At 43.7% G+C, this 18,649-nt stretch overlaps 1 protein-coding gene across 2 annotated transcripts; it reads right to left on the bottom strand.

Moving 5' to 3' along the window:
* Positions 1-2,315: 2,315 nt before the first annotated feature.
* Positions 2,316-10,611, bottom strand: LOC115154890 (vascular endothelial growth factor C). Of its 2 annotated transcripts, none has more exons than XM_029701578.1 (7): positions 10,032-10,611; positions 6,878-7,091; positions 5,231-5,421; positions 4,903-5,033; positions 3,994-4,097; positions 3,443-3,779; positions 2,316-2,673 (listed from the first exon to the last, which is right to left on the bottom strand). In XM_029701578.1, exons 1-7 carry the CDS (start codon positions 10,125-10,127, stop codon positions 2,559-2,561), a joined length of 1,188 nt encoding a protein of 395 aa, XP_029557438.1. In that variant the 5' UTR covers positions 10,128-10,611; the 3' UTR covers positions 2,316-2,558. The 2 variants fall into 2 exon arrangements, with proteins under 2 accessions (XP_029557438.1, XP_029557439.1); XM_029701579.1 differs by having other exon boundaries at positions 10,049-10,105.
* Between the last annotated feature and the right edge of the window lie 8,038 nt (positions 10,612-18,649).

Raw genomic sequence — 18,649 nt, 5'->3', positions numbered from 1 at the left:
CATAGGACCACTTTAAGCCGTACACTCCACCGAGCTGTGCTTTATGGAAGAGTGGCCAGAAAAAAGCCATTGCTTAAAGAAAAAAATAAGCAAACGTTTGGTTTTCACCAAAAGGCATGTGGGAGACTCCCCAAACATATGTAAGAAGGCACTCTGGTCAGATCGGAATAAAATTGAGCTTTTTGGCCATCAAGAAAAACGCTATGTCTGGTGCAAACCCAACACCTCTCATCACCCCGAGAACCATCCCCACAGTGAAGCATGGTGGTGGCAGCATTATGCTGTGAGGATGTTTTTCATCAACAGGGACTAGGAAACTGATCAGAATTGAAGGAATGATGGATCCTGCTAAATACAGGGAAATTCTTGAGGGAAACCTGTTTCAGTCTTCAAGAGATTTGAGACTGGGACAGAGGTTCACCTACCAGCAGGACAATGACCTTAAGCATACTGCTAAAGCAACACTCGAGTGATTTAAGGGAAAACATTTAAATGTCTTGGAATGGCCTAGTCAAAGCCCAGACCTCATTCCAATTGAGAATCTGTCTGATGACTTAAAGATAGCTGTACACCAGCGGAACCCATCCAACTTGAAGGAGCTGGAGCAGTTTTGCCTTGAAGAATGGGCAAAAATCCCAGTGGCTAGATGTGCCAAGCTTATAGAGACAAACCCTAAGAGACTTGCAGCTGTAATTGGGCAGTGAATAGTTAAGCGCGCTCAAGTTTTCTTTTTTTTGTCTTATTTCTTGTTTGTTTCACAAGAAAAAATATTTTGCATCTTCAAAGTGGTAGGCATGTTGTATAAATCAGATGATACAAACCCCCCCAAAATATATTTTAATTCCAGGTTGTAAGGCAACAAAATAGGAAAGATGCCAAGGTGGGTGAATACTTTCGCAAGCCACTGTATCTGAGGCAATGTCAACGATGTCCATGATTCAGACCATGAACTGCAGTATGTAGACAACTACATCATTTTGATAATTATGGAATGGGGACTGTGCTCCATTTTATGTTCCCTGGCCTGAAGATGGAGAGCCTTTTGATCATGGCCTATCAGGAGAATTTATGAAATTATTCCCACAGTCTAGCCTCCATGTTCCAGCTTCTACTTGTGTTGTAGAGGGAATGTGAAATGGTTTCGAGATACATATAGCCTACATACTTGCTGTACATTGCAAACACACCTATTGTTGGTATTAATACAAAAGTTACAGCGAGTTGCTTTGTCACTTTTCACAGATCAAAACGATATAATTTATAACACACTGATTGTTACAAAGGATTGGGTTCGTTCATTACATGTTATTTTAGTGACATAAAACACAAGTCATCTGTTACAAGTTTCTTACTCTTTTGAGACATTTCAGTACATTCTCATGTGCTGAATTAGTGAAATGACTCCTCATAGCTGAATTAGTTAAATCAGTGGTTCCCAAACTGTGGGGTGGTCGGCAGAGGGGGGGGGGGGGGGGGGGGATGTCAGCTAACATATTTGTATTAGGGGGGCCCTGAGTGAAAAGATTTGGGAACCCCTGAGTTAAATGACTCCTTACAGCTGAATCAGTTAAATGGCTCCTCCTCACAGAGTATACTGAACAAAAATATTAAAGCAACATGCAACAATTTCAATGATTTTACTGAGTTACCGTTCATATAAGGAAATTAGTCAATTGAAATAAATTCATTAGGTCCTAATCTATGGATTTCACATGACTGGGCAGGGGCGCAGCCATGGGTGGGCCTGGGTGGTTATAGACCCACCCACTTGGGAGCCATGCCCAGCCAATCAGAATGAGTTTTCCCCCACAAAAGTGCTTTATTAAAGACAGAAATAATCCTGAGTGTCATCAGCTGTCCAAGTGGTTGGTCTCAGACAAACCCGCAGGTGAAGAAGCCGGATGTGGATGTCCTGGGCTTGCATGGTTACACGCGGTTGTAAAGCCGGTTGGACGTACTGCAAAATTCTCTAAAACGACGTTGGAGATGGCTTATGGTAGAGAAATGAACATTAAATTATCTGGCAACAACTCTGGTGGACATTCCTGCAGTCAGCATGCCAATTGCACACTCCTTCAAAACTAGAGACATCTGTGGCGCTGTGTTGTGTGGCAAAATGGCACATTGTAGAGTGGCCTTTTATTGTCCCCAGCACAAGGTGCACCTGTGTAATGATCATGCTGTTTAATCTGCTTCTTGATATGCGACACCTGTCAGGTGGGTGGATTATTCTGGCAAAGGAGAAATGCTCACTAAGAAGGATGTAAACAAATGTGTTTTTTGGGGGGGAGAGAAATAAGCTTTTTGTGCAAATGTCAAATTTCTGGGATCTTTTATTTCAGCTCATGAAACATGGGACCAACAGTTTACATGTTGTGTTTATATTATTGTTGAGTATAGAATACCATTTGGTCAGTCTCCTCTCTGCCCCACGTTCCTCTCTATTCCGGCCCATGTGGACAATGGTTGTGGACAGGTCAGCCTTCATTTCTGCTCTATTTCACCATACAGTTACAGTACATTGCAGTTTGGCACCAGTGCTAGTGACACCAGCTTTGTCAGTTCCACTCCTCTGACCTCATGTGGTTGGGTATGCACTGGCAGACGTAGTGGCTGTAGTAGAAGCCAGTTGGACAGTTCTTGTGTGGCTTTCTGCAGGGCAGCCGGTAACAGCTTGGTGGAGGGGAAGAGAAACCGACAGAACAGTTGGTTTTACGCAATGTACTGTAGCTTCAACTCAACTGTGACCCACTTGCATGACCCTGCGTGTGTAAGTTATTTGTGTGTGTGATCTCGGGCCAATCCCCATTGTCTCATTGATAAAACATGCTCTAACTCTTTCCTCTGTTTGGATAGAACATTAAAAATAATAATGTTTTATCTCTTGCAAGAGAGGGGAATTCTGTGCTTTCTGGAAAATCTGGTTTCTCCATTCCAAAGAAATGTGGCAGGTGCCTTGCCTCGCTTATCCAGATTCATTGTAAAGGGACGTAAACAGGATATGAATTCTCAAGCTCGAGTAGTTCTTCACATTAATTATAACTATCATTACGTTTGAACAGATTCCACTTGAAATACACATTGCTGATGATACCGATACAGTCTCTGGATTCAGACTTCACCTTACGTTTGAGTTTCGTCTACTTAGTTCCTCTCTGTCTCTTTAAGTGGAACAGGTTGTGTGTTGCTCTTGCCAAATTAAAATAACCTGTAGTTTTAGCAGTTAAAGCTTTATACTATGTGTTCCCAAGTTGTCACACTTAGGTCATACGTGTATTATTACTTTGACCGCATCATAGTTCTGGGAATAGTACTTCATAGTTTTCTAGAAATGGCAATGGGGATGTCCACCCGTGTCATTCGGCCTAATGAAATGTGAAGTGTTTGAACTTTCACCCTCTTCTGTTGTACTATCTGTGTTTAGAGTCATTTTTTTTTTTACCTGCAGTTGTGTGCGTTGAACCTCTTGCCCTGCAGCAGGCAGGTGTGAGGACTCTCCCTGCACTGGCACAGGCACGTCTCTGGGTTGAGAGGCTGACTACGGGGGCACTCTGCCCGGCACACACAGCCACACAGATCTGGGTCCCAGCGTTGGTTGGGTGGGCAGGTCCATGGGCCGGGCTGGTCCTCACAGAGACACTCACAGGACTCTTGGTCTAGACGCCAGCCTGGCCCACAGCTGGCCTCCGTCAGGCCGTTCTGACACACACACTCACAGCTGTCCTCATCCACGACTTTGTTGGGGCCACACAGCTCCAGCAAGGCTGACTCCAGGGGCTCTGCAACAGATGGTGGAGAGGAGAGATGCTAGTTAGTGTCACTTCTTGACCTCTAGACAGACATGTGGTTTAGTGCATTTCAACCCCAATGCGGTGAGGCATTAAATCATTCGAATTGACCAACTCTCTGACCTATGAGCTACAGTATCGCTCGGTGTTGGCAAACGGAAACGACTGTACTGGGGTTGTATGGGTACGGGCTAGTTTAACTTACCTAGCTCTCTCTCTGAGAAGGAGCTTGTGTCCATGGGAACACACAGGCAGCTGGTGGGGTCCCAGACCAGTCCTGTACTGCAGGGAACATCTGGCGGGGAACACCTGGAGAGGGAAGGAGGGACACACAGGCCAGTCAGTATCAGATCAGAGGTCTTGGCTTAGGGGGACCGCTACTCTCACAAAGCATTCCTGTGAATGGGCTGGACACCATGGGCGGTCTGTGAGAGGGAACTGAATCCCCTGGCCCTCCTCCCTGCTGGCCTTGGCCTGGCAGACAGCCTACACACAGCCGTCTGGAGCAGTTAGGCTGGACACAGAAAGACGAGGAGAGAGCAGGGGGAAACATGGCCTCTTCTCCATGGCCTCAGTTCAAAAGCAAATGCACACGCAAAGCACTTGTGACGGAATAGCTGATGGTCTAGCTCATCCACTTGCATCGTCAGATGCTGGTCCACATAAAATAGGATTAGATGGAATGGTTTAGTATCCTTGGCTTAGTCAGTCAGTTATATTATTACATTGCATTAAAATTGGACGATATTGTTTAACATGAACCAAATACTGTATTCCTTAAAGGTCCAATGCAGTCATTTTTATCTCAATATCAAATCATTTCTGGGTAACAATTAAGTACCTTACTGTGATTGTTTTCAATTAAAACTGTAAAAAAAAGAAACAAAAATAACTTTCTGGGAGTGGTTACAGTTGTTGGCGCGGTTTCCGGCCGCATCATTTTTGTGACGTCAGCCAACCCGTCTATATAAAACACAGGAAAAACCCAAGTGTTTTGACTGCACTGGGCCTTTAATAATAGTGAAATGTGGATGTGCGTGTGTACACGTTGTGCCTTGATCGGCAGCGGCAGAGGTTACGTCTTAAAGTTGACTAGTCCTCACTACTCACTCACACGGTGAGGTGAGCTGCAGCGGCCCTCCTGATGACGGAGTGCAGGGGCCTCTTGGACAGACACTCGCAGGACGTGTGGTTGACGAACGCCACCATCACCATAGAGCGGTCACGGTGAGACAACTCCACCAGCTGAGGCCACAGGGGGAAACAACACGGTGTCAATGACTAACATTCGGATTCGGCGTCTGTTGAATACAATGCTGTTACTAAAGTTGTGACATTTGGTACAACGCGGGTATAAGAGCGACTTGATGTAAAGTGTTACCCTGTACAGTAGCGTCATTTTAAAATGTCAAATGATATCTAGTTTGTCCTCCGCTGCTCACCGTCTTGTTGATGTAGATGTGGCTGGTGTTGGTGCAGTACAGACCCTCCTGGGGACAGCAGCCCCCACAGCGGTGCACAGACACACAGCGAGGCACGTAGAAGTGACTGGTGCTCTCCGGGTACTCCTTAGACACCTCCAGACATACCTCCCGAGGAGTACACATGGTACGCTGGATCTCCTCCAGAATGACTGGGGATGAGTGGAGTGACATTGACAGAGACAGGTTATCAGGGATAATATAATACAATATGCCATTTAGCAGACGCTTTTATCCAAAGCGACTTACAGTTAAGCGTGCATACGTTTTACGTGCGGGTGGTCCCAGCGGGAAACGAACCCATGGTGTTGCAAGCACCGTGCTCTACCGACTGAGCCACACAGGACCACCAAGTTCTAGAGAGTATCCTGACTAATGTGGAATAGAATCGTCAGGAACATTCTGTTATTGGCCATCTTAAGCCACCCAGGTAATAATGTAGCTGTATTATTAGGCTATATTGCTGCGCTAATTGGTTGCAACATCATTGACAGCGTCCCCACCTACAATTTGATTTGTAATAGGCAATTTCCTTTTGGAAAGCCCATCCCAATAACTTAACCACAGAACCACACTGCCACCCACTAAGCCACATTGAGTAGGAAATATAAGATTAATGTCAATTTTTAAAAGGTTGAATTCAACAAATCATTTCCTTTTTAGTGCAATTTCTGTTGTCGGATGATCACCATAATAATGTGCAATTTGTCTCGGTGACAGAATATAAGGACAACAGACTGCAAATACTCAAAGAGCGGGGAATGAGAAAAGCTAAACCCTAATGATATGAACTTTTTAGACAACTTGGCGTCTGTCCAATACACGTCTATTATATTGTCTGATGGAAGGGCACAATAGGTGGCTTTGACTGTGTTTGCTGTGTTACTGTGCCAGCTCTTTCATCTTGGGATGTCTCTTGTAAAGTATCATTGTTTAATGTCTTCTAATTCAATCTGATGTCCTACTTTCTGGCACTGGTCGATTCTCCAGCGTGACTGTTTCCTTCATAAGACCTTTAGTCACTGGATCTGACTGTTTGCTTGACTTTAGTCTGTGGATCTGACGTCCTCTCTTTGAATTGTTTCTGGCATCGTTTCATAGAGGTTGGGGTTGGTCAATGAAAGGCAATGGAGCAAGATCAACAGTTTTGTAATGTGCCCTTTTTACAACTTTCTCTCAGTAGCATCTGGAGGTCTGTTGTGTAAATGGGTGAACTGAGGCCAGGCCACCTCCTATCATTGTCCTTTAGGTTATGAGGGTCCCCTTAGCCTTTATCAGCTCTCCAGTAGGGCCTATATCTTCTGTGATGAGCTCCTGTGATCAGGAAGCAGACAGCTAGTTTAAACTAGAGCACAGAGAGAGAACACACAGTCTCTGATGAGTGGGGAGGGAAGAGTGAGGGGCCTCTTTAACTGTTAGGAAAATAAGCACAGGCTTTTCTCTCTCCTTTTAACAACGACACACAGCTGTACTGCTCCCATCTGTGGGTTTGAGGGGGAAGAGAAATGGGCTATCACGCTAACAGTTCCCCCTTGTGAGATAGGAAGACAACATTCTCTCTCAATGGGTGTTTGCTGTTATTAGGGCCATTCAACTGAAGAGCCTTACCTTCAATGGTGCTGTCAGACTTGACCAGTGCCAGCTCCCTGGGCTTGCCCCAGGCCCAGATATCGTCTTCAGCATGTAGAGGAGGGGAGGTGTGCAGGGCTTTCCTACGTAGGCAGTGCTGCACGAGACTATACTCTGGGTACAGCAGCTCCACCAGCTCGTCCACATTGGACACTGTGTCCAAACCACTAAGGCCTTCGCCAACCAGTGGGGCCTGATGAGGAACGGAAATATGAACAATGAGAACTTAAAATGTGTTAAACTGAATTTTAGTAGATCAAAGTATGTTGATCATCCACTGCAATATATTATGTAGAAAATAATATATCAAATGACACAGATGGGTATCTCAACATATAGAAGAAAAAAAACATGTTTGTAATAAAGACCATTTGATAAGTCAGAACTGTCTGTAACTAAGTTGTAGTCTGTCACTACTACGATAAGAACCCTAAGGGCATCACTGCAACATTATCACTGTCTGCCTCAGAGATCAACACCCACCAAGCAGTCTGGGTGCTACCTTGTCATTATCTCTTATGGAAACAAATGCTGTTATTTTTTTCCCAGGTTGGTAATGCTAGACTGTCACTTCTGTCAGGGATGCAATGGAAACTGAGCCGGGTATGGAGCACTGTGTCTGTCTGAGCCCAGGGAAAACAAAGCAATGCAAGATCATATTTTTTCCATTGAGATCAGCCAAGTTCTTTCCTAGAGATAAGGAACAAGGTTATTATGTCTGTTACAATCAAAGGTCTCCATGTTCAGATGAAAGCCTTGAGTTCACTATCAGACATATTAAAATATACTTTAAAGGTCCTTCAGAAAGTATTCACACCCCATGTCTTTTTCCCACATGTTGTTGTTGTTACAGCCTGAATTGTCACTGGCCTTCACACAATACCCCATAACGTCAAAGTGGAATAAAGTATTTATTTTTTATTATTTTTTTTACAAGTGAATTAAAATAAAATGCTGAAATGTCTTGAGTCAATAAGTATTCCATCCTTTTGTTATGGCAAGCCTAAATAAGTCCAGGAGTAAAAATGTGCTTAACAAGTCACATAATAAGTTGCACGGTCTCTGTGTGCAATAACAGTGTTTAACATGATTTTTGAATGACTACCTCACATACAATTATCTGTCCCTCAGTCAAGCAGTGAATTTCAAGCACAGATTCAACCACAAAGACCAGAGAGGTTTTCCAGTGCCTTGCAAAGAAGGGCAACTATTGGTAGATGGGTAAAAATAAAAAGCAGACATTGAAAATGCCTTTGAGCATGGTGAAGTTACTAATTACACTTTGGATAATGTATCAATACGCCCAGTCACTACAAAGATTGAGGCGTCCTTCCTAACTCAGTTTCCGGAGAGGAAGAAAACTGCTCAGAGATTTCACCATGAGACCAATGGTGACTTTAAAACAGTTACAGGGTTGAATGGCAGTGATAGGAAAAAATTGAGGATGAATCAACAACATTGTAGTTACTCATCAATACTAACCTAATTGACAGAGTGAAAAGAAGGAAGCCTGTACAGAATAAAAATATTCAAAATATGCATCCTGTTTGCAACAAGGCACTAAAGTAATGATGCAAATAACGTTGCAAAGCAATTAACTTTTTTGTCCTGAATACAAAGTGTTATGTTTGGGGCAAATTCAATACAACACATTACTGAGTACCGCTCTCCATTTTCAAGCATAGTGGTGGCTGCATCATGTTATGGGTATGCTTGTAATCATTAAGGACTTAATGGAATGGAGCTAAGCACAGGCAAAATCCTAGAGGAAACCTGGTTTAGTCTGCTTTCCACCAGACACGGGGAGATGAATTCACCTTTCAGCAGGACAATAACCTAGAACACAAGGCCAAATCTACACTGGAGTTGCTTACCAAGAAGTCAGTGAATGTTGGCCGAGTTACAGTTTTGACTTAAATCTACTTGAAAATCTATGGCAAGACCTGAAAATGGTTGTCCAGCAATGATGAACAACCAATTTCACAGAGCTTGAAGAATTTTTTTAAACAATAATGGGCAAAGAATAAAGGGCAAATGCACAATCCAGGTGTGAAAGCTCTTAAAGCTCTGTAAATGCTGCCAAATGTGCTTTCTACAAAGTATTGACTCAGGGGTGTGAATGCTTATGTAAATTAGATAATTCAGTATTTCATTTTCAATACATTTGCAAAAAATTCTAAAAACATGTTTTCACTTAGTCATTATGGGGTACTGTGTGTAGATGGGTGAGAAAAAAAATATATTTAATACTTTTTGAATTCAGGCTGTAACACAACAAAATATGCAATAAGTCAAGGGGCATGAATACTTTCTGAAGGCGCTGTAGCTGCAACTAATGTTGTTTAGTATACACATTTTGAATGTGGACTTTTATGTAAGCCACTTGTGTGATTTCGGTTCCACTGGACTTGCAAATGTCACCCCTTGTGGCTGACAGTAAGCTCCTGCTCAGATCACACAACATGAGGTCATCCCCTTGGCAACATGAGGTCATGGCTGACCAATAGATAAACGGTGTATACCTCCCACACGACCGCTCGTAGTGCTCAGGGTGAGTGTTTCTCATCACACGCAACCCATTGTCAGTGTACCTCACAATTTAAACAACGTAGCCGACTCAATTGTAACCATCCATAGTCACTTTTGCTATTCAACCTCACTCGTCTCCTATTGTCCAAATTGACAGTCCCTCTCTCCATTCAACCTTTTCAAAGGCAGACGTCTGTCTAAAGGTATGGCCTACTACCCGCCTCAATAGTGGAAGTAGACAGGCACAACATGACTAAGTCATTCACCTTTAATGATGCACAATGTAGCCGCAAGCAGAGGAGGATGTTTTATTGCCAAATAAAGACACACCCGCTGTAGTGAAAGCACTGACGAGTAACAAGGAAACCGCCTGTCTCTTTTTGTTGAACTATTGAGACACCTCATTTAGTCAACAAACTGATTTAGTCAATAACAGTAGTCTATTACCTTCACATGCCTATTTATTTCGGTACTGAAATCAGAGTTCGGAGCATAATGAAGGTTTCGTCCGAAAAAGCATCATCTGGTCAATTCTTATCTGTGCCGAACAATACGACACATCATCCAAAAGCAGCAGCGTGTTGTTAGTTAGTTAGTTACTCACCGTTGTGTCCTCCTCACCTGGGTACTCATCATAGTCATATCCATGAGTGAGATTGGTGACATTGAGAATCCAAATGACTAAAGATAATATCCACATAGTGTGTCGATGATGAAAGGGGGAGCAGGAGGAGGACGAGGGGGGAGATGATGAAGGATCAGCTAATGCCCCACAGTTGAACTCTTATCCCACAGAGCACAAGGATCTCCTCGTTCCTTAGCCAGGAACTGACCTTGAGATAAGATGAGCCCCGTAGAGTGCCTTTCAAACACAGCATTTTCCTCCAGGAAGTATTTTCTTTCACTTCATACAGCATGTGAGACAACTTTCATTGTTTCATTCCAAGTATTTCCATCGCTACTCCCTTGAGTTTCCCTCTGAAGGCTTTGTATTTGGAATCAGATCCTTGTAGATGATCATAATCAGAAAAGAGGTGTAGAGATTGAGAGGCCAGATTCCATAGGGGTCCTGCAGGTCCAGATGGGGTGAGAGAGTGTAGGGTTGTGTCTGTCTCCTGTGAAGCCCGAGTACAGAGGAAGTGAGAGCAGACACATGTGACAGCAGGCAGGCTCCCTCGGCAGAGTGCCCTCCTTTCTCTCTCTCTCTCTCTCTCGCTCTCTCTCGCTCTCTCTCTCTCTGTTTTGGGAGGAGCTGCCACCGCCTCTCCAGACTGGGAGTTAGTGTGTGTGTGTGTGTGTGTGTGTGTGCGTGTGCGTGTGCGCGCTTGTGTACCAGTGAGTACTGTTGTCTCTGAGCTTGGTGAGCACACTTTTTAAGGTGCTATATTTTCCATCTCCACAGTATAATCTCTTATTTTCAAATGCTCGCTCTGTATATTTCCCTATAACATGCTGAGGCAATGTGCTTCTCCAGAAAGGTGTTCGTATCTGACTTGGCCTCATCTCTTATCACCATAGCACCTGGCCTCCTGCTTTTCAGGGTGGTCTACTGTACTGTTCTGTACAGACGGGAGAAGCAGAAGCTCTCGTTCTATGATTCAATGCTATCAAAACAGAACCTACTAAACTGCATGATCTCCCTACGGCTATGTGCTGTATGATTGTCTGTGCTGTATGATTGTCTACTGTGCTGTATGATTGTCTACTGTCCTCCTCGACCTTCCCATCGCTAACAGTCTACAGTAAACTTTAGATATGTCATGCCTGTCTTTGTAAATCCCTGGCATGGGTGTCAATGCTGGCATGGTGATCTAGTGAGTGAATCGTCAGTCCAACTGTACAACAATGTTTATTTTCTACCTGGAACCAATAAGGGTTCTTCAAAGGGTTCTCCTATGGGGACAGCCAAAGAACCCTTTTAGGTTCTAGATAGCACCTTTTTTCCCCGAAGAGTGTATTGATGCAATGGCCTTTAATCAATATCTGCAAAGCACTCACATCTTACTTGTTGAGTGCGGTTGTTTGAGTCCACCTAGTGTACAACTGCTATACATCTGTCGTCATCATGCTGCTGGCGTGGGGACAGCCAGCCAGGCAGCGAGTATGGCTCGGCTCTGGCCAGCCACAGTCATTACACGTAATGGGCTCAATCCTCTCAAGTAGGGCCATGTTTACCCTGCTCCTAATGAACATCTCCCCATCGACAATATCTGGCTAATTCAATTCTCCCACAGCCAAAACACTCATTTCCTCCCAACAACTGCTCTGTTTCCCCCATTGTTTTCTCCTGGATGATAGAGACATACTGTAGCCTGGAGTTTTTTGGGGGGGAGTGGGGGGGGGGGGGGGGGGCAGCTGGTTGTTTTCAAACTGAGACACACTCACATAACATACTGTATATCCGGAGCACAAGTGTTCTGTATATGAATGGTCTCTAAGTTGGAGTAACAGACAAAGTAGATGGAAGACGAGTGGTGTTGCAGTGTGAAAGCCAGCAGCTGGCCATCGTATGCTGTAAGCTCAACAGCTCTTCATTGGGACTACCAAAGATTGCTCCAGTTTGTAGACGAGACAAGAATATTCTGCATGACACAGTAGTGATGAACAGCTCCTCTCTCGGCCACAACTCTCTTCTCTCCACATACCCTTTTTAAATGTCAAATTATATGAGTACAAATCTTGCTAGTGCCTTTAGTGCTGGAGGCGATCAAGGCTTTTGTAGTGCACAGTAGCAGGTCTTGCCAGTGCATATCTGAGATATCTGTGTGCGGTAGATCCCTTACTATTGGGGACGTGTTGGAGCTCGCACCTAACGCAACTCACAAACGTGAACTCTACAATGAGGCAAAGACTAAGTTGTGAAGGAAAGGGGATTACAATATGGCTGGATTGGTTGACAATAACCGTAAAGTAGCTAATAAAATCTACGCTGCGTTTTGGGGTTGGATTGGCACGTTAAATGTGCACGTATCCATTTTGGTGTACATGATTTATAAACGACACGCTGTTAGACGCAATAGATCTCTGTAGATTCTCTTAGCAGATGTGATCTAATCACAACAAAGGGTTGACGGGCAACAGATGGCGGAAAATGAGTTTTAAAATGCCAAATAGAAGAAGACAAAGATAATTGAGTGCCATCCCAGTGTGTAACGTTACAGACAAAGGCTGCAGGTGAGACATGAGAACAAGGTGGGAGCTTTTCAGATCTAGCCTCAGACCCAGTAAATCTCTGCAATGTGAGTGACAGGAAGGTTCCCAGGAACCTGCTCTGGATTAATGGCAGGAAACACGATGGAATGTTGTCTTTCTCCCACATGCACTGTGGGCCATGGCCTGGGGCCCTCAATGGTTTCACAGGAAAACATGAACCCAAACACCATTATCATAGAACCAAGACAGATCTATGTTACTGTATGTACCCATTAGAGGTGGAGGTTTCAGAACTTTTCAGATGGCAACTCTGAAAGCAAAGCCTTTATTTGGCTTTGTTTTGTAATTCCTTTAAATATAGAAGGCCTCTCAAACATTTTGTCGGAAGACAAATATAGCCCTCAGACATCTCGTAAAATGCCAAGCTTTCATGAAAGTTTGGGAAAGGGCTCGAAAGGTTAATACAGCAATGTCCTTTGCTCTGAGCACAGTAGGGAGAATTCTTTGTTATCTGACAGTGGACATCGTTTTCATACCTATTGTATCTCTGAGGGGTTTTATTAGAAGGAAAAGTTGGTCTCGGGTTAGTCTGAAGTTACTCTCAGTGAGCCATACTCCAAGTGCTCTGCCAAGCTGTCTGGCTCATAATGACGTAATAGAATGGGCTATAGAAAGTACGTGATGTGGCCACACAGTGAGAGGATGTTGGTGAGGAACAATCTGAGATGTAGCTGAGTGGCTAGTTTCTTAGAACTCTGTTAAGAAATTGTGTGCAATGGTACCCTCTAGTGTCACAAACAGTCACATACAGGTTAATGAGATAAGTAGGGCAACTGTCCATGAAAGATCAGCATAAATTACAGTTATTCATCTGTGGATTGTCATCACTCAGCCTTACCCTTTTTTATATCCAACCCCTCTTTTGAATTCTTATTTTTATGGTTCGTTTTTGTGGTTATGAAGGGAGGGTGTCATCTTCCAGAATTGCAAAATAGTTTCACAGCAGAAGTAACTCGACCGTTTTTGCAATGTCTGGACTCTTTGTTTTCAAGAAATTTGGGCAAAATTCAGCACTTCCTGATAGTAAAAATAAAAGCTAATATGCACATTTTGGGTATGTGTGTATACACACTCGACTTCCTCAAGACAAGTTATATGCAATGGAAAATATACCCTTTACCATGACTGGATATGTGGAGTCAATGAAATTCATAGCATAACACTCCAACGTTTCCCACAGTTGTGTCAAGTTGGTTGGATGTCCTTTGGGTGGTGGAGTATTCTTGAGACGCACAGGAAACTGTTGAGTGTGAAAAACCCAGCAGTGTTGCAGTTGTTGGCACAAACCGGTTCACCTGGCACCTACTATCATACCCTGTTCAAGGCACTTAAAGCTATTGTCTTGCCCATTCACTCTCTGAATGGAACACATACACAATCCATGTCTCAAGGCTTAAAAATCTTAATATACACTGATTTAAAGTGGATTTAACAAGTGATGTCAATAAGGGATCATAGCTTTCACCTGGATTCACCTGGTCACCTGGAAAGAGCAGGTGTCTTTAATGTTTTGTACACTCAGTATATATTTAAGTGATAATGCCCGAGAAGCCGGTGTTTGTAGGATATATTGGCACGAAGTCCAGGGCCGGCAAACACTCCAAATACCGGCTCTGAGGGAATTATCACTTTTATACAAGGGGTTACCAACATTTTCAAATAATGATTGAAATTATTGAAACGTGTTTTGATTAATTTATTCATACCATTTCATACTTCCACAAGATATAGTCCCGACACAAATCTAGGGTTGCTACCCAAGCCGGCTGGTCATTCATTCTATCGGTTCAGTTGCCAGACCAAGTCTTTTTGTTCTGTATCTAGGGACATTTGTTCATTCTAAATGTTCGATTGCCATACTGGCTGGCAACGTTCTTCTTCTTATTGCGCTACCTGCCCGAATGCATAGTACCAACTGTAAAGTTTGGAGGAATAATGGTCTGGGGCTGTTTTTCATGGTTTGGGCTAGGCCACTTACAGTGGGGGAAAAAAGTATTTGATCCTTTGCTGATTTTGTACGTTTGCCCACTGACATAGAAAGGATCAGTCTATAATTTTAATGGTAGGTTTATTTGAACAGTGAGAGACAGAATAACAACAAAAATATCCAGAAAAACGCATGTCATAACATAAATTGATTTGCATTTTAATGAGGGAAATAAGTATTTGACCCCCTCTCAATCAGAAAGATTTCTGGCTCCCAGGTGTCTTTTATACAGGTAACGAGCTGAGATTAGGAGCACACTCTTAAAGGGAGTGCTCCTAACCGCAGCTTGTTACCTGTAAAAAAGACACCTGTCCACAGAAGCAATCAATCAATCAGATTCCAAACTCTCCACCATAGCCAAGACCAAAGAGCTCTCCAATGATGTCAGGGACAAGATTGTAAACCTACACAAGACTGGAATGGGCTACAAGACCATCGCCAAGCAGCTTGGTGAGAAGGTGACAACATTTGGTGCGACTATTCGCAAATGGAAGAAACACAAAAGAACTGTCAATATCCCTCGGCCTGGGGCTCCATGCAAGATCTCACCTCGTGGAGTTGCAATGATCATGAGAACGGTGAGGAATCAGCCCAGAACTACACGGGAGGATCTTGTCAATGATCTCAAGGCAGCTGGGACCATAGTCACCAAGAAAACAATTGGTAACACACTACGCCGTGAAGGACTGAAATCCTGCAGCATCCGCAAGGTCCCCCTGCTCAAGAATACATATACATGCCCGTCTGAAGTTTGCCAATGAACATCTGACTCAGAGGACAACTGGTGAAAGTGTTGTGGTCAGATGAGACCAAAATGGAGCTCTTTGACATCAACTCAACTCGCCGTGTTTGGAGGAGGAGGAATTACCCCAAGAACACCATGTCCACCATCAAACATGGAGGTGGAAACATTATGCTTTGGGAGTGTTTTTCTGCTAAGGGGACAGGACAACTTCCCCGCATCAAAGAGACGATGGACGGGGCCATGTACCGTCAAATCTTGGGTGAGAACCTCTTTCCCTCAGCCAGGGCATTGAAAATGGGTCGTGGAGGGGTATTCCAGCATGACAATGACCCAAAACACACGGCCAAGGCAACAAAGGAGTGGCTCAAGAAGAAGCACATTAAGGTCCTGGAGTGGCCTAGCCAGTCTCCAGACCTTAATCCCATAGAAAATCTGTGGAGGGAGCTGAAGGTTCGAGTTTCCAAACGTCAGCCTCGAAACCTTAATGACTTGGAGAAGATCTGCAAAGAGGAGTGGGACAAAATCCCACCTGAGATGTGTGCAAACCTGGTGGCCAACTACAAGAAACGTCTGACCTCTGTGATTGCCAACAAGGGTTTTCCCACCAAGTACTAAGTCATGTTTTGCAGAGGGGTCAAATACTTATTTTCCTCATTAAAATGCAAATCATTTTATAACATTTTTGACATGCGTTTTTCTGGATTTTTTTGTTGTTATTCTGTCTCTCACTGTTCAAATAAACCTACTTTTAAAATTAGAGACTGATCATTTCTTTGTAAGTGGGCAAACATACAAAATCAGCAGGGGATCAAATACTTTTTTCCCCCACTGTAGTTCCAGTGAAGGGAAATCTTAACGCTATGGCATACAATGACATTCTAGATGATACTGTGCCTCCAACTTTGTGGCAAAAGTTTGGGGAAGGCCCTTTCCTGTTTCTGCATGACAATGCCCCCATGCACAAAGCGAGGTCCATACAGAAATGGTTTGTCGATCGGTGTGGAAGATCTTGACTGGCCTGCACAGAGCCTTGACCTCAACACCGTCGAACACCTCTGGGATAAATTGAAACACCGACTGCGAGCCAGGCCTAATTGCCCAACATCAGTGCCCGATCTTACTAATGCTCTTGTGGCTGCATGGAAGCAAGGCCTTGCAGCAATGTTCCAACATCTAGTGGAAAGTCTTCCCAGAACAGTGGAGGCTGTTATAGCAGCAAAGGGAGGACCAACTCCATATTAATGCTAATGATTTTGGAATGAGATGTTCGACGAGCATACTCTTAGTCATGTTGTGTGTGTGTATACACACAGTGCATTCGGAAATTATTCAGACCCCTTCCCTTTTGCCACATTTTGTTACGTTACAGCCTTATTCTAAAATTGTTTAAATCGTTTTTCCCCTCATCAATCTACACATAATACCCCATAATGACAAAGCAAATATAGGTTTTTAGAAATATTTGCAAATTTATTTCAAATAAAAAATCTTGGCTGTGTGCTTAGGGTCGTGGTCCTGTTGGAAGGTGAACCTTCGCCCCCAGTCTGAGGTCCTGAGCGCTCTGGAGCTGGTTTGCATCAAGGATCTCTGTTCATCTTTCCCTCAATCCTGACTAGTCTCCCAGTCCTTGCCACTGAAAAACATCCCAACAGCATGATGCTGCCACCACCATGCTTCACCGTAGGGATGGTGCCAGGTTTCCTCTAGATGTGACGCTTGGCATTCAGGCCTTCGAGTTCAATCTTGGTTTCATCAGACCAGAGAATCTTGTTTCTCATGGTCTGAGTCCTTTAGGTGCCTTTTGGAAAACTCCAAGCGGGCTGTCATGTGCCTTTTACTGAGGAGTGGCTGCCGTCTGGCCACTCTACCATAAATGCCTGATTGGTGGAGTGCTGCAGAGATGGTTGTCCTTCTGGAAGGTTCTCCCATCTCTCCAGAGGGGCTCTGTGAGAGTGAGCATCGTGTTCTTGGTCACCTCCCTGACCAAAGCCTTTCTCCCCCGATTTTGTCAGTTTAGCCGGGCGGCCAGCTCTGGGAAGAGTCTTGGTGATTCCAAACTTTTCCATTTAAGAATGATGGAGGCCACTGTGTTCTTAGGGACCTTAAATGCTGCAGACATTTTTTGGTACCCTTCCCCAGATCTGTGCCTCAACGGAATCCTGTCTCAGAGCTCTATGGACAATTCCTTCGACCTCGTGGCTTGATTTTCACTCTGACATGCGCTGTCAACTGTGGGACCTTGATATAGACAGGTGTGTGCTTTTCCAAATCATGTCCAATCAATTGAATTTACCACAGGTGGACTTCAATCAGGTTGTAGACACATCAAGGATGATCAATGAAAAAAGTATTCATCTGAGCTCAATTTCGAGTCTCATAGCAAAGGGTCTTAATACGTATGTGAGTATGGTATTTCATTTTTTTTATATACATGTTGCAAAAAATATAAAAACCTTTTTTCCCTTTGTCATTATGGGGTATTGTGTGTAGATTGAGGAAAATATTTTATGTAATGCATTTTAGACTTAGGCTGTAACGTAACAAAATGTGGAAGAAGTCAAAGGGTCTGAATACTTTCCGAATGCACTGTATATACTGTACCAGTCAAAAGTTTGGACACACCTACTCATTCAAGTTTTTTCTTTATTTTTTTATATTTTCTTCATTGTAGAATAATAGTGAAGATATCAAAACTATGAAATAACACATATGGAATCATGTAGTAAGCAAAAACAAAAACAAAATCAAAACGTATTTTAGATTGTTCACAGTAGCCACCTTTTGCCTTGATGACAGCTTTGCACACTCTTGGCATTCTCTCAACCAGCTTCATGAGGAATGCTTTTCCAACAGTCTTGAAGGAGTTCCCACATATGCTTAGCACTTGCTGGCTGCTTTTCCTTCACTCTGCGGTCTAATTGATCCCAAACCATCTCAGTTGGGTTCAGGTCGGGTGATTGTGGAGGCCAGGTCATCTGATGCAGCACTCAATCACTCTCCTTGGTCAAATAGCCCTTACACAGCCTGGTGTGATTTGGGTCATTGTCCTGTTGAAGTCAAATTATAGTCCCAGTAAGCAAACCAGATGGGATGGTGTATTGCTGCAGAATGCTGTGGTAGCCATTCTGGTTAAGTTTGCCTTGAATTCTAAAAAAAATAACAGACAGTGACACCAACAAAGCACCATCACGCCTCCTCTTCCATGCTTCACAGTGGGAACCACACGTGTGGAGATCATCCATTCACCGTTAGCGGTTGGAACCAAAAATCTGAAATT

The sequence above is a fragment of the Salmo trutta genome, chromosome 19 (assembly GCF_901001165.1).
Source record: "Salmo trutta chromosome 19, fSalTru1.1, whole genome shotgun sequence".
Lineage (NCBI taxonomy): Eukaryota > Metazoa > Chordata > Actinopteri > Salmoniformes > Salmonidae > Salmo > Salmo trutta.
The sequence above is the reverse complement of the archived record's forward strand: the minus strand, read 5'-3'. Positions and strand labels throughout refer to the sequence as shown.